The sequence below is a fragment of the Miniopterus schreibersii genome, assembly GCF_964146895.1.
Source record: "Miniopterus schreibersii genome assembly, chromosome: 17".
NCBI classification, from domain to species: Eukaryota; Metazoa; Chordata; class Mammalia; order Chiroptera; family Miniopteridae; genus Miniopterus; species Miniopterus schreibersii.
Window position 1 is genome coordinate 33,376,367 of NC_138117.1, and position 12,275 is coordinate 33,388,641.

Here is a 12,275-nt window from a genome sequence, read left to right on the forward strand (position 1 = left end):
GTATTCAGCAGAAATAAAAAGCATGTCCCTTAATGGGCTCAAGACAAGTCAAAATTAGTACAGATCTTTGATAAGTTTTCAAACTGGACTGAAACTCATGCTCAGTAAAGGTCCAATCAGCTTCTCATTTTTAAGTTAGTCCTAACCAGTATCTTCTAGTGACTTCTAGAATGATCTAAAATGGCCCTTATATTTGCTCTGTCAGACACAGTGTTTTGTGTGGGAAGGTTGCAGAAAGAGGTACAGGTTTACTGCTTCTGTCATTCTCAAACGTTGTATTTCTTGCTGTAAATCACTTATTCTCTGAAGGCATAAAGAGCAGTGAGGCAGGCAGTCATTTTAGTAGATGCAGGGGTTTAATAAACACCCAGAACGTTCAAACCAGGCATCAGGGCTTCAGGTCTGTGACTGACCAACCCTGTGACCAGGAAAGTGTCCACAGGGATGTTTGTTTCCATATCAAGGGAGCAGGGATACCCGATGAGGGTGCCAGTTATATCAGGGTGTTAATGGATTCAAAATACAGAGCATCTGCTTGCAGCCCAGGAATGGTGAAGCCTGGTTTATGACAATATGCTTCTCTTTTGTTTCGGTAGCTACGTGGGCTCAGAAATGTACATTTCAAACATTCATAACATAATGCGCCTCTTGGCAGAGGATTCTGCAATTCCTACATTGACTAGCTCAATTCTAAAGCCTAATTTTCTGTGCAGTTTAGTCAAGTTTCTCCCGAATAACCACCTGACATGGAGCTAAAATGCTTACAATTATATTTTAGGTCTAAAGTCCCTGTGGAATTGTTTCCTCTTCCAAGAGTAAATGGAAAGATGTTCATAGAGTTTTGTTTTTTTATTTGAAGATTCTAGAAATGTTACCTGGTTCTTAGGAGACCCAGTGCTTGAAGCTAAATCACCCTTACAAGATTGACCAAAAAATCCATGGGAAGGTGTGGAAAAGTTAAGTGTAGCTTAACTTGCTTGATGTGTTTTGAGTACCTGGGTGGGTTAAGTCACAGAATTTGCAGAAGGGGGACTGTTTCAGGATAGGAGAACTCCGGACGTGCACTTGTTAGACACCAGCCTATCAAACCCATTCCCCTGCATTCCGGCAGCCACAGCACACCATCCCCGATGTCTTCCTCTGGATGCTCAGCAACAACAAGAGAGTGGCATATGCCCGCATCGCCTCCAAAGACCTGCTCTACTCCCCCGTCAAGGAGCAGATGGGGAAATACTGTGGAACCATCAAAACTCATTTCCTCAAAGTAAGTCTGCACTATTTTTGACTCAAAGATGGGAAATCTCTGCTTTTCCTGGGTTGTTCAGCATTTTTAGTGCCTGTCCATATCTCTAACTCTCCCCTAAAACTTTCAAAGGTCTGAGGATAACTGGCATACCCTGCCCCCTCTTGATTTAAGTTGTGATTCTGCAGACTGTCTTGAGGCTGAATATTTTCCAATTACTGTATCGCCAGACACATATAAATTTTCTCTTTTAATCTAGTGAGTGCACCTCAAGGTTACTTTAATTTTTAGTTCTTTGATTACTAGGCAGAAGGAACATTTTTATATTGGTCACCTCTCTGCTTCTTCTCTTGTGTAATTTGTCCATGGCAGTTTTGTTTTGTTTTCTCACATAAGTTCATCTGTATTTTCAAAATTGATTTCAAAGAAAATTATAAGAGAAGGGGTTTATATTTCACAGAACTGCTATTTCAGGATTGCTGGTGGCTTAAATTGTAAAAATATGATAGTCTTTTCAACTTGAGTCCCTGCACCCTTTATAAAGACAGGGTCCCCCAATGCCTCATGAGTGGACCCCATAAGAAAAATCTCTGGATGGATTCTATTGTCTCTAACTTAAGATTTGAGACTTTCTTAGAAACCCTGGGTATTTTACCTCTACTACAAAGACATTTCTATTGCAGAAGTAGACTTGAGCAAATATGGAGAAAGAGTGGTCTGAAGGCTTAACACTCACTAATGACTGATTAACTTTTCCTAACTCTTACTAGACTATCCTGACAATTCTGGTTTGGATTTCTTGCTATAACATAATTATTCCCCTAATTCCCCAAAAGGAGGGTGAAAAGGTCAAAACCATGCCACGTGAAGGATGGATGGAGAGATAGCAATGCTTCAATGAGAAAATGTGATAGCATACTAGAGACCCTGAGTGTTTGTAGGGCTACGCATCACATGGGCAGGCACATAAATAAGGCCGCCAGCAGCCAGGTTAGGGAGCCCCTGTGTGCCATCGGTGCTGGACTTCACTGCAGATGTGACGGTTAACTGTTGTAGGCAGAAGAGGCAGCGTGGGCTAATGGTTTAATTCTTGGGCTTTGAAATCAAGTGACTGTGGGTTGGAATTTGATTAGTTTGCTAGGATGCTGTAACGAAATACCACGGAAAGGCTTAAACAACAGAAATTTATTATTTCACAGTTCTGAAGGCTGGAAGCCTGAGGTAAGATGTCATTAGGGCCATGCTCCCTCTGAAGATGATAGGGAAGGATCGGTTCCAGGCCTCTCTTCTGGCTTCTAGTAGTTTCTTGGCTGTGGCAGCATACTTCCCGTCTTCACAATCTTCTCCCTGTGTGTGTCTCTCCCTGCATGGTGTTCTTTTTAGAAGAACCCTTCTCGCGTTCAACCTTATCTTAACTATATCTTTAATGACCTTATTTCCAAATAGTGTCATATTCTAAGGTATTGCGTTTGGACTTCAACATGAATTTTGAGGGAATGCAATTTAATCCATAACAGAATTCCAGGGCTAATATTTATTAGCTGTGTGACCTTGGGTAAGTTACTTACCATTTCTGTGTCTCCTGGTCTTCAGTCAAGTGGAGGTGGCGTTGAGGATTAAGTGGATAAACACATATACAGAACACAGAGTGTGCATCACCCAGAGTAGGTATCCAACATCTAGAGGATGTTTCTGGAAGCGTGTGCCCCCTTCATATCCAGTGATGTGTTGGGGCTCTGTATGTTATTTTCTGTCATCTGTATAAAATGACTTTTAAACCCACCCCTGTAAAATTGTAACTGAAAAAGGAAATTTTTACCCAAGTTTTCACCACAAATATCAGGATTTTTTCTTCAGCTTTCTCCATCCAAGAAATTCTGAGATCACAAGAAACATTTATCTTAAAAACAAAATCATTTCCAAAGGCGCTGTGCTAAAAATACTGTTCCCTCCTGAATATTTTGATGTATCCTGGCATTATGTAAAATTAGAACAAAGAACAGCTGTCAAATAAAGCCAGAGGGTAGACATAACTCAGGATTGAGAACCTTGGCTCACTTCTTTATCTATATTTTCCTTCTGCCATTGGGATTGCTTTGGGTGATAGCTTTGTGAATTTTGTTGAATTCAATTGTACCGACATGATAACACATCTTGATAAGATGATTCAGCAAAACTATTTTTAGTCCTGCTTTGATTGCCAACCCAGCTTTTAACTCACTCCCTCCACCTCCCTTTAGGCCTTTTTCTTCACTGAATTGGTAAATCTGAAAATAAAAAAGCAAGAGCTGCACCAGGGAGACAAAATCTTCACACACCTGCCACTTACTTCCGTGTATTAGCTGAGAATTCGGAAGTGCAGTAAGACAAAGGACAGAATGTAAATCTAAAAATCTCCAGGCCAGAGTTTTCTCAAAGTTTATTATATGTAACAGATGTCCTTTGAGTGACTCCAACAACATTCCTTGTTCAACCACATTTAGGAGGCTGCAGTTGAATCCCTCTCTTGGAGTTTCACAGTTCCCATGAAGGCTCTGAGAAGTCCTGCAGTCAGGAAACATCATTGACTTTTACAACCCAAACTTGCCAATCTTATTCATCTAAAATAGCTATTTATAAATTTTTAGGGAATCTGTGGTTCTTAGGGGCCCAGTTTGGGGAATATTCATCTACGGGAATGAAGGTGCCTCATCTGAAGACACATGGCTGAGTATTGGTAAATCTGTAATGGCAACCAGGCTTTCGTGGTCCCTGGTTCCATGATCTTTCTTTTTCTCTAAATTAAATGCTAACTAACAATGCTCAAACAGAATTCATTGAGCTCAGCCCAACCCACCATCCCATAAAAGCCTGGGTCTTTCCCTTCAGTCTCATGCCCACAGTGCCCCTAGTGGCCGAAGGGCAGGAAAGGACATTCATTCATTACCAAAAGGAAACTCTTCCTGTGCACTTAGAGCCCAGCCAGAAGGGGACTCTCAACCTTCCTTTTCTTATTTCCTTGAGTCTCCTCTCTGTGCCAGTCTACCTGGCGTTAGCTCTAGAGATCCCTTCTCACTCTCAAACCCATCTCTTCCCTGTCTTCCGCTCCACACCCCTCAGTCTCTTCTTCTCAGGGCTCTAGTTTTCCAACCAGCTTTCCCCAGGATGTAGAAAATGGTGTCTGGGTCCTGACACAGAGTGAAACCTCCACAAGGCAAACAGCTCTTTCTCTTACTAATATTGATCAAAATACTTCAACATAGTTCGTGTGAATTTCCATCTTTCTCTCCCTTTTCTGACTTGCCAAGATTTCTCTTTCTTTTAAGCTGGCTGGCATTCACCAGGACCCCAAGAGAGGTGGGGGGGGGGAGGGGGCTGAGAGAGGTGAAGACTGTAGCTTTCTGTCTCATGCAATTTTTATACATTGATGATCATAGTTTTTCAATGTACTTTTGCATTCTTTAATTATTTTTCCCTGTTTTGCCCCTCTGCCTTACCATGCTATTCTCAAAAAGGAAGAAGTCGTTATGTTTGGCCGGGCTACAGGGGCTCATGAGAGAGAGGAGGGTGGGGAAGAGGGGAGGCAGGGAAGGGCACACCCAGGCTGGAAATGCCTGTGAAGCTAAAACTGGGACGCTGCCACTGAAAGCACCCAGGGAGGTGCTCGATGATGCTGCGTGCGTTCCAACTTGGATACTTGAGCGAGATTCTGCAATTTCAATTTGTGTATTACACTTTGTTTTTAAAATTTATTTTTATTTTTAATTAAATTTATTGAGCTGACATTGGTTAATAAGATTACATAGGTTTCTAACTTATAATTCTATGATAGATGATCTATATATCGCATTTGTGTGCCCACCACCCAAAGTCGGATCTTCTTCTGTCAATTTGTGTATTTTTAAAAAGATGCATAACCCTGCAAACTTAGGAGTGCAACAGTGGTTCTTGTGTAACATCTTCACAAGATGTTAGCTGAGTTTTTGGTTCTAACCATGAACACACACACACACACACACGTTTTCATAGCAATAGAAGTGAATGATGGTCCTTGTCAATGCAACATAGTAAGTTAGGAGTCTTCGTACTTAAATACTTAAAACTGTGGCTGGTAGACCAGCAGGCTCATCACCAACAAAGAAATGCAGAATCTCAAATTCTTCCCAAGTCTTCCTGAGTCAGAATTTACATTTTAAACAGATGCTCAGGTAGTTCTCATGTACTGATACACATGTCAGTGTGTGAGGAGCACTGGCTAAGAGGATGGGCTCTGAACAAGGTATAGCAAGGTTGAGTCTTGGCTCCAGCCCTGCCTCACTCTGTGACACTGGACAATTGTCTTAACCACTCAGAACCTTCATTTCTTCATCTTTAAAGCACACAAAATAAATGTATCTACTTTATAGTCATCATGAAGATGAGTGATTATCTATGACTTCTTACCAGTATGCAGGTAATAGGACATTCTGTGTGTATGAGGGAATGTTAGACCAGGGTCTGGACAATGTACGTGCTCAATGCATGTGAAATATTATTACTATTATTAGTAGTAGTAAAATAAATAATTCAACAAATATTTACTAAGTGCTTTCTGGGTGTGAAACCCTCTTTTGGGCATTGGGGACATCACTGTGAACCGACAGACAAAATTCCTGTGATATCTACAAATAGCGGAGGGATTTCTTTTATTACAACAAAATAACCTTAGGCTTTCAATAAATATTTGTTTCATTGAACAAGTGTTCAGTGCATCTTAGCTATTGTTATTATTATTATTATCATCATAGAAGCGATGAATTGAGATTTGTCTTATTATATATTTTAGAATTATTAGTTGCAGAGTGGTTGTCTTTACCAACAACAAAATGACCTTTTTGCTATTTGTAAGCTGAATGAAGAATGCTTCCCACTCCCTAAAGAATCAAATCCAAACTCCTCCACATAAGCAGCAGGACTCTTCAGCCTCGTCTGTGTCATTCTCTGTCCCAGCTTTTCTTTTCTGCCCACCGTCAGTTCCTGCCCCCTCTTCATCCATGCACTCCCTCCTCCTGGGCTGCCTTCTCTACTGGGCCGCCTCCAAAGCACTGAGCCTTCAAGAAACGGGGGAAGTACCTACAGCTGCTTCTCCGCTCCCGTAGCATTTCCTCTCTTACCCTTGACTGAACGTGAGTAAGTGAATGCAAGCTGCCTTCCTTGTCTAGATGCGAGCTCTTGGAGGGGGTCAGGACTATGTCTTAGTCACTGTGATGCCCTCCTGACCCCACTCCCTCAGCAGTTCCTAGAGGCACTTGTAGTAGTTGCTGAACTGAGTTGCTCAAAATCCACCGAAGGCACCTGCAGAGCAAGATAAGAAAGTGAACAGCTCTGCTCAGTTTTGGATTCAGGGGTTCTCCACGGGTGCCTTGGAAAAGTCAGAGCAAGTTGTAGCCTCTCATAGTAGGATTTCGTGATTCTCTATGGAAAAGAAGGGGTGCAGAAGAAAGAGGGCAATACTGATAGGCAATCCCAAGAAACACTAAGAAATGGGCACTTAGAAGGGTCAACAAAATCTGGAGAGGTTGCCATTCTCAGAGTGAAGGCCTTGCCAGCAGTCTTGAAAGTAGCCAAGCCTGGGGCCTGGGACTCCTTAGATGGGGCAAGGACTCTCCTAATCCTGGTGATGGGTGAGGGATTAGAAACCATACTGCATGAGGAAGGGGTAAAGGAATGAGAGGGATTTAGCTGGGAAGAAAGAATATGGTAGATCAGGTAGGTTCCTTCAAGCACATGGAAACCTGGCTTAGAGAAGAAGCATTTGAGTTCCTCTGAACGAAGCAGAGGGAGAGGCTGTTGCTGGAGGTCAGGCACATAGAAGATCTGGGATGGGAGATTTCAGCTCAGTCTGGGAAGAGGCAGGCGGTGGGGGTTCGGAGTCTGGAGTCTAGATCTGAAGTCATCCCTCTTGGGTTTAAGTCCTGGCTCTGTTGCTTAAAAGCTGAGTGTTCTTTGGGAACTTACCTAACCTCTCTGAGCCTGAGTTTTTTCATCTATAAAATGGGGGCAATAACCATACAAACCTGTGAGATAGAAATGACCCAAGGCTCAGAAGTGCTTAACACAGCGCCTGTTCGAGCTTCAGGGCCCATTAACCCTGAATCCACCTCTGGAACTGTGCATCGTGACAACTGGGGTCATTTAATGGTCTCATTTTGCTATACAATGAGCTCCTGAGAACTGCTCTCTGAACACCTCCGGGTATGTCCCTCGGTCCCCAGGAAGCACTTCGTTGAAGCAGGGCCCATAATCGGCTCTTTCCAATGAGGTGAGCTTCCTTGTGACCTTTCTGCAGCTTCCTGGAAAACGTCCAGCTGGCTGGTCAGTGCAAGCGAAAGTGGACGTGTACCTGTGGCTGGGCCCTGCCAGACACTCTAGTGCCATGTTGGACAACTTGCCAGCCGGCTATGAAGCAGAAATGCCCTCCAAAGTGGCTGTCCCCACTCAACCTCCAGCCAACCTGATCTACAAAGGTACGATGCCCTCTGGGCAAAGGGGGTTGTTAGATATCTCTGGTGGCTTCTAAGAAAACAGTGAGGAGGGAGACATGCAGTGAGGAGGGAAGGTCAACTTATTTGCCTTCTTTTAATATAATTTCTCAGTTTTCTTCCTTACCTTCCAATGTCTGATCTAAAAGAATAAAGCGAAGTCATTAAACACATCTGAAATGAAAATTTATATATTTTTGTTGATGGAAAGAAAGCAATTTGAGTTTCTTTGTAGACAGACTATATAAGTCGAGTTTGGATTTTAAGAGAAAGATGTGTTTTCAGTAAATGTCAGTAAGTTCTAGTGTTGACATGACCTGAGGAATTAAAGCAGATTTTCCCTTTTGCACAGCACTGGGGTTTTGATCCAGCAACAGCAGGCATTTACATTTCCCAGGAAGGACGCGGTGGAAACTGGCATCAGTGAGGTCACACATCTTTCTCTAGCTTGCTTTTTGACTTGGCTGCTTTTAGAAATTGCTTTATGTAATCCTTGCTCCTTTGTAGACATTTTCACAAATGCCATCATGTTTACATTTTCATGTAATTTAAATTTTGCTATAAATATAAATGCCTTACAGTTGCATTTTGCTTCTCTTTCCAACTCGCTTCAGTTTGCAGGGTCTCTAGCTGCTGTATTCAGATAGAGCAGAGTAATTTTACTTCACTTAGCCGGAGGCTGAGATTTGAATTGAGCCAGTGTTGGAAACCCGGGAGAAAGTCTGCACACCCAGGTTTCCTGTGTTGCATAGGCTCCTCTGATGTCGGTTGACCTTGACTATTAAGGGCTCAATAGTCAGAGAAGACAAGCTTCTGGAGAGAGCACCTACCACACGCCAAGCATTGTGCCCTACATTTTATACAGAAGATTTAATTTATTTCTCACATCAACCCTGGGTGGTTCCTTCATTTTACAGAGAGACAAAGGATGTATCAGAGATGCTTAGGAATTGCCCCCGAATCACACAGCTAGTAACTGATGGAGCAAAAGTCTCCAGACTTTATTTCCACTGCTTTCCATCCTGTCCTTAGAGTTTTATCTTTGGGTGAAAAATACCCACACCGGTTGATGTTATTTCTATAGACACCACCTCTAGGGACCCAGGGTACCTGGACATATTTGTTGTCCCAGCTACGAACAATTCAGACGAGAGGAAAGATTTTCCCCACAGTTTGTGACCCTCTGCAGCATGTTTTCATGCAGCGATCTAGTTGACTTTCTCTGCTGTGAACTTTTGAACTCTTCCTTGGGCTTCCCCACTGAACCCTGACCTGCCCCAACCTGCAGCCCTCTCCCTGCCTCCCATCCCATCAAGCAGGTGTGCTCGCTCCTGCCTTCCGGCTCCCATGTCCTCTGTCTGTTTCTTTCTCAGGACACTTAGCCCTGACCCTGTCACCATGGTTGCGGTGTTTGTGTTATCTTTTGCCTTCTCCATGGAGCTCCCCAAGGGCAGGGGTTTCTTAACTACTTCAGAGACCAGAACTGTACCTGGTATATGGGAGGTGCTCAAAATGACCTTGGCTGGCTGAATGGCTGAGTGGACGGCTCAAGGCTTTATTGACTTTATTAAAGCAAAAACTATTTGTGGAGAAGACCCTTTCTCTCTCCCTCCACACACACGCATGTGCTCACACACACACACACACACGCACACACCAGTGGAAACAGAAGAATTGCTTGGAATTAAAATGTGGTATTTTATTCTTTATTTATTTCTGATATTTTTTTATTGTTGACAGTATTACAGATGTCCCCCATTCCCCTCCCCTTCCCCCCCCCTCTGCCCAGCTCTTATCAAAATGTGGTGTTTTGGAAAGAGAAGGTGATTTTGGAACCTGACAGGAATGAAACCCAGCCTGCGGCATTTTTTAGTTCTGTAAACTTGGAAACCTATTCTAGCCTTTTGGGTCATTTTCCTCATCTGTAAAATGGAGATGATTATATATATTTCACAGGGTTGTCCTGAAGATTAAAGCCCACAGTGACAGCACCAAAGAGAGTGCCAGGCCCCCAGGGACCCACCAACATGACCTCTTTACTGCGTCCATTTCTGTCTCAGGGGCCCTGGTACTGTGGCTCCTTTGTCCATCCCTGGATGTACCTACAGACAAGCGTTGCACACAGACACCCACAATGTACCTAATGCCCCTAAAAACCCGCTAACTCCTGCCCTTTCTGCTATCTGTCCACAGACCGGCATATCTTTCAGCTGAGAGCGCACATGTACCAAGCCCGGGGCCTCATCGCAGCCGACAGCAATGGCCTTTCAGACCCCTTTGCCAAGGTCACGTTCCTTTCCCACTGCCAGACCACAAAGGTAACAAGGGAAGCCCGCCGGCTTCTTCCTGCAGCCTCAGCCAACCCACAGCAGGCCCCAGGAACAAAAAGGCAGGGCCACGCTGCAAATTCCCGTGTCTCTGGCTTCATAGGTGTTTCAGACTCAAAAGCACGTGTGCAAGGAAGGACAGACATGGGGTCTGCTGTTCCAGTGTGACCCATTATCTTGAAGCCAAGGCATCAGGTTCCTCAGGCAAAGGAAGAGGGGCGGGGAAAGCAGAACCTGGTACCTAGAACTCCTGCTGAAGTGCCAAGCACAAGGCCAAGCTGGGTGGGGAATGAACAAACTGGAAACCAGCACACAGACAACCACAGGAGGCTTATGGTCCAGTTGTACTGAGGGTCTTGATAGGGGGGAAGGCTTTCTGGCTTTGTGGACAGGAAGCCTAGGCTTGGCAGTGTCGCTTTCCACCTCCCAGCTAGGGAACCTGGCATACTTTCAACATCTCTGCAAGTCAGTGTCTCTCTCTCCTGCAAAATACCACTTCCTGATGGATGCTGTGAGGCCTGTGCAGACAGGCCCACACCTGTCCCCTCTGTGCTCACTCCCTTTTCTGGACACCGAGTGCTGAAATATGAGGAGGGTCCCTAATCAACACAAGTCCACTGGGCTTGTTCATAGGATTGTATTCACTAGGGTTTACTTTGTTGTCTGAGGGTGCACTGTTCCGAGAGAGGGGGGCTCAGTAAAGGATTTGCCTGTCTCTGGGAAGGAAGACACAGGACACAGAGACCTGAGGTTTCATTCTAGCTCATCTATTTTCTAGCTGCATTTACTCACTAAGCCTTGGTCTGTCATCTTAAAATAGGGCTATTGTAAAGAAGCAAAGAGTTAAGGGAGTAAGTGATTGATGAATGGTGCCCATTATGTTGGTTGATGTTATGAGGGCTGGCATTTCTTTCCAAAATGAGGCCATGATCTGGGTGACGGGTGAGATTGCATTTTGATTTGTGACCACAAACCAAGATCATAATGTGCACCAGTGTTGCATCCACCTAACCAGCACCTGTGGAGTGTCTGTTCTGTGCCAGGCGCCATGCTGGGCTCAGGGGAGCGAGGGGACCAGACCCTGCTCCTGTGCAATGTGTGATCTGGGCGTGGAGACAGGCTTCCCTCTGGGCAGAAGAGTCAGCTACGCTCTGATGAACCCCAAAATGCTGGGCCTCCAAGAGGTGCTGGAGAGAGGGCTTAGCTTTGTCTAGGAGGGAAGTCAAGAGAGACCTCAGAAGGAAGTGACTCCATTCTAAAGAATGAGCGTGAAAACAAGGAGAGTGCAGGATTCTTTCTCCTCTCTGTCTTGAGAGGTAGCACGCAGTGCAGTAATTAAGAGTCTAGACTCTGGAGCCACATTGCCTGGGTTCAGATCCAAGTTCTTCCATTTATTAGCTGTGTGATCTTAAGCAAAATCCTCTCTGTCCTCAATTTCTTCACCTGCAATATATGGCTGATGACACTGTGTATATCTCTTAGGTATATACAGTGTCATTATCCAGGACGGTGCTTTGCCTATCAGAGCTTCTATGTGACTTCATTGTCACTGAGGCTTCCTGCAAGAGGGAGGGGGATTCTCTGAGGGTGGGCCCCTGGGACCCTCCTCTGCCAGCCACAGCTATGGAATCCACGTGCTCAGAGGTGATCGCAGAGATCAGTGTGTGCGTGTGCATGTGTGTTGGGGGGGTTTGAATTTGTTCCCTGGGCTACCATGTGATTATCCTTCTGTTTTGTATCTCCATATAGTATCTTCATTTGATTTGGACCCATATCCCAAAGGAACAGATGGCATTTATTTATCAAATAATCCTTTGAAAGGGAAAACAGGTTCTGTTAAGCCTGGACTCTGCCTCCATACTTTGAACCAAGTACCTAATTCTTATTAATAATAATAGCTGTCATTTACCAAAAGCTCCCCACATGCCAGGCGTGATGCTGAGCATTCTAAATGCATTGTTTGCTACACCCCATTGCAGCCCCAAAGTGGATGTTATTAGTGCCCTTATTCTGCAGATGAGGAAGGCAAAGTTAAGGGCCTCTCTGTCCTCAATTTCTTCAGAAGAAATTCTGGTAGAAGATGGTAGAGCCACAATGGATAGCCAGGTTGGTCCAATTCCAAAGTTACTTTGCTTAATTGTTCTGCTTCCATTTTGATAAGAAAGGAATCCAGTTTCCCTCTCCTGTTTCAGTGTTGTGCTGCAT

General features: G+C 44.3%; 1 protein-coding gene across 1 annotated transcript in view; it reads left to right on the plus strand.

The window, feature by feature from the left end:
- FER1L6 (fer-1 like family member 6) overlaps positions 1 to 12,275 on the plus strand; it is a 111,352-nt gene that overhangs the window by 53,377 nt on the left and 45,700 nt on the right. The window contains exons 18-20 of the mRNA XM_081116505.1: positions 1,112 to 1,264; positions 7,551 to 7,728; positions 9,937 to 10,061. Coding sequence (XP_080972631.1) covers positions 1,112 to 1,264; positions 7,551 to 7,728; positions 9,937 to 10,061 — 456 coding nt within the window. The remainder of the gene's footprint in view (positions 1 to 1,111; positions 1,265 to 7,550; positions 7,729 to 9,936; positions 10,062 to 12,275) is intronic.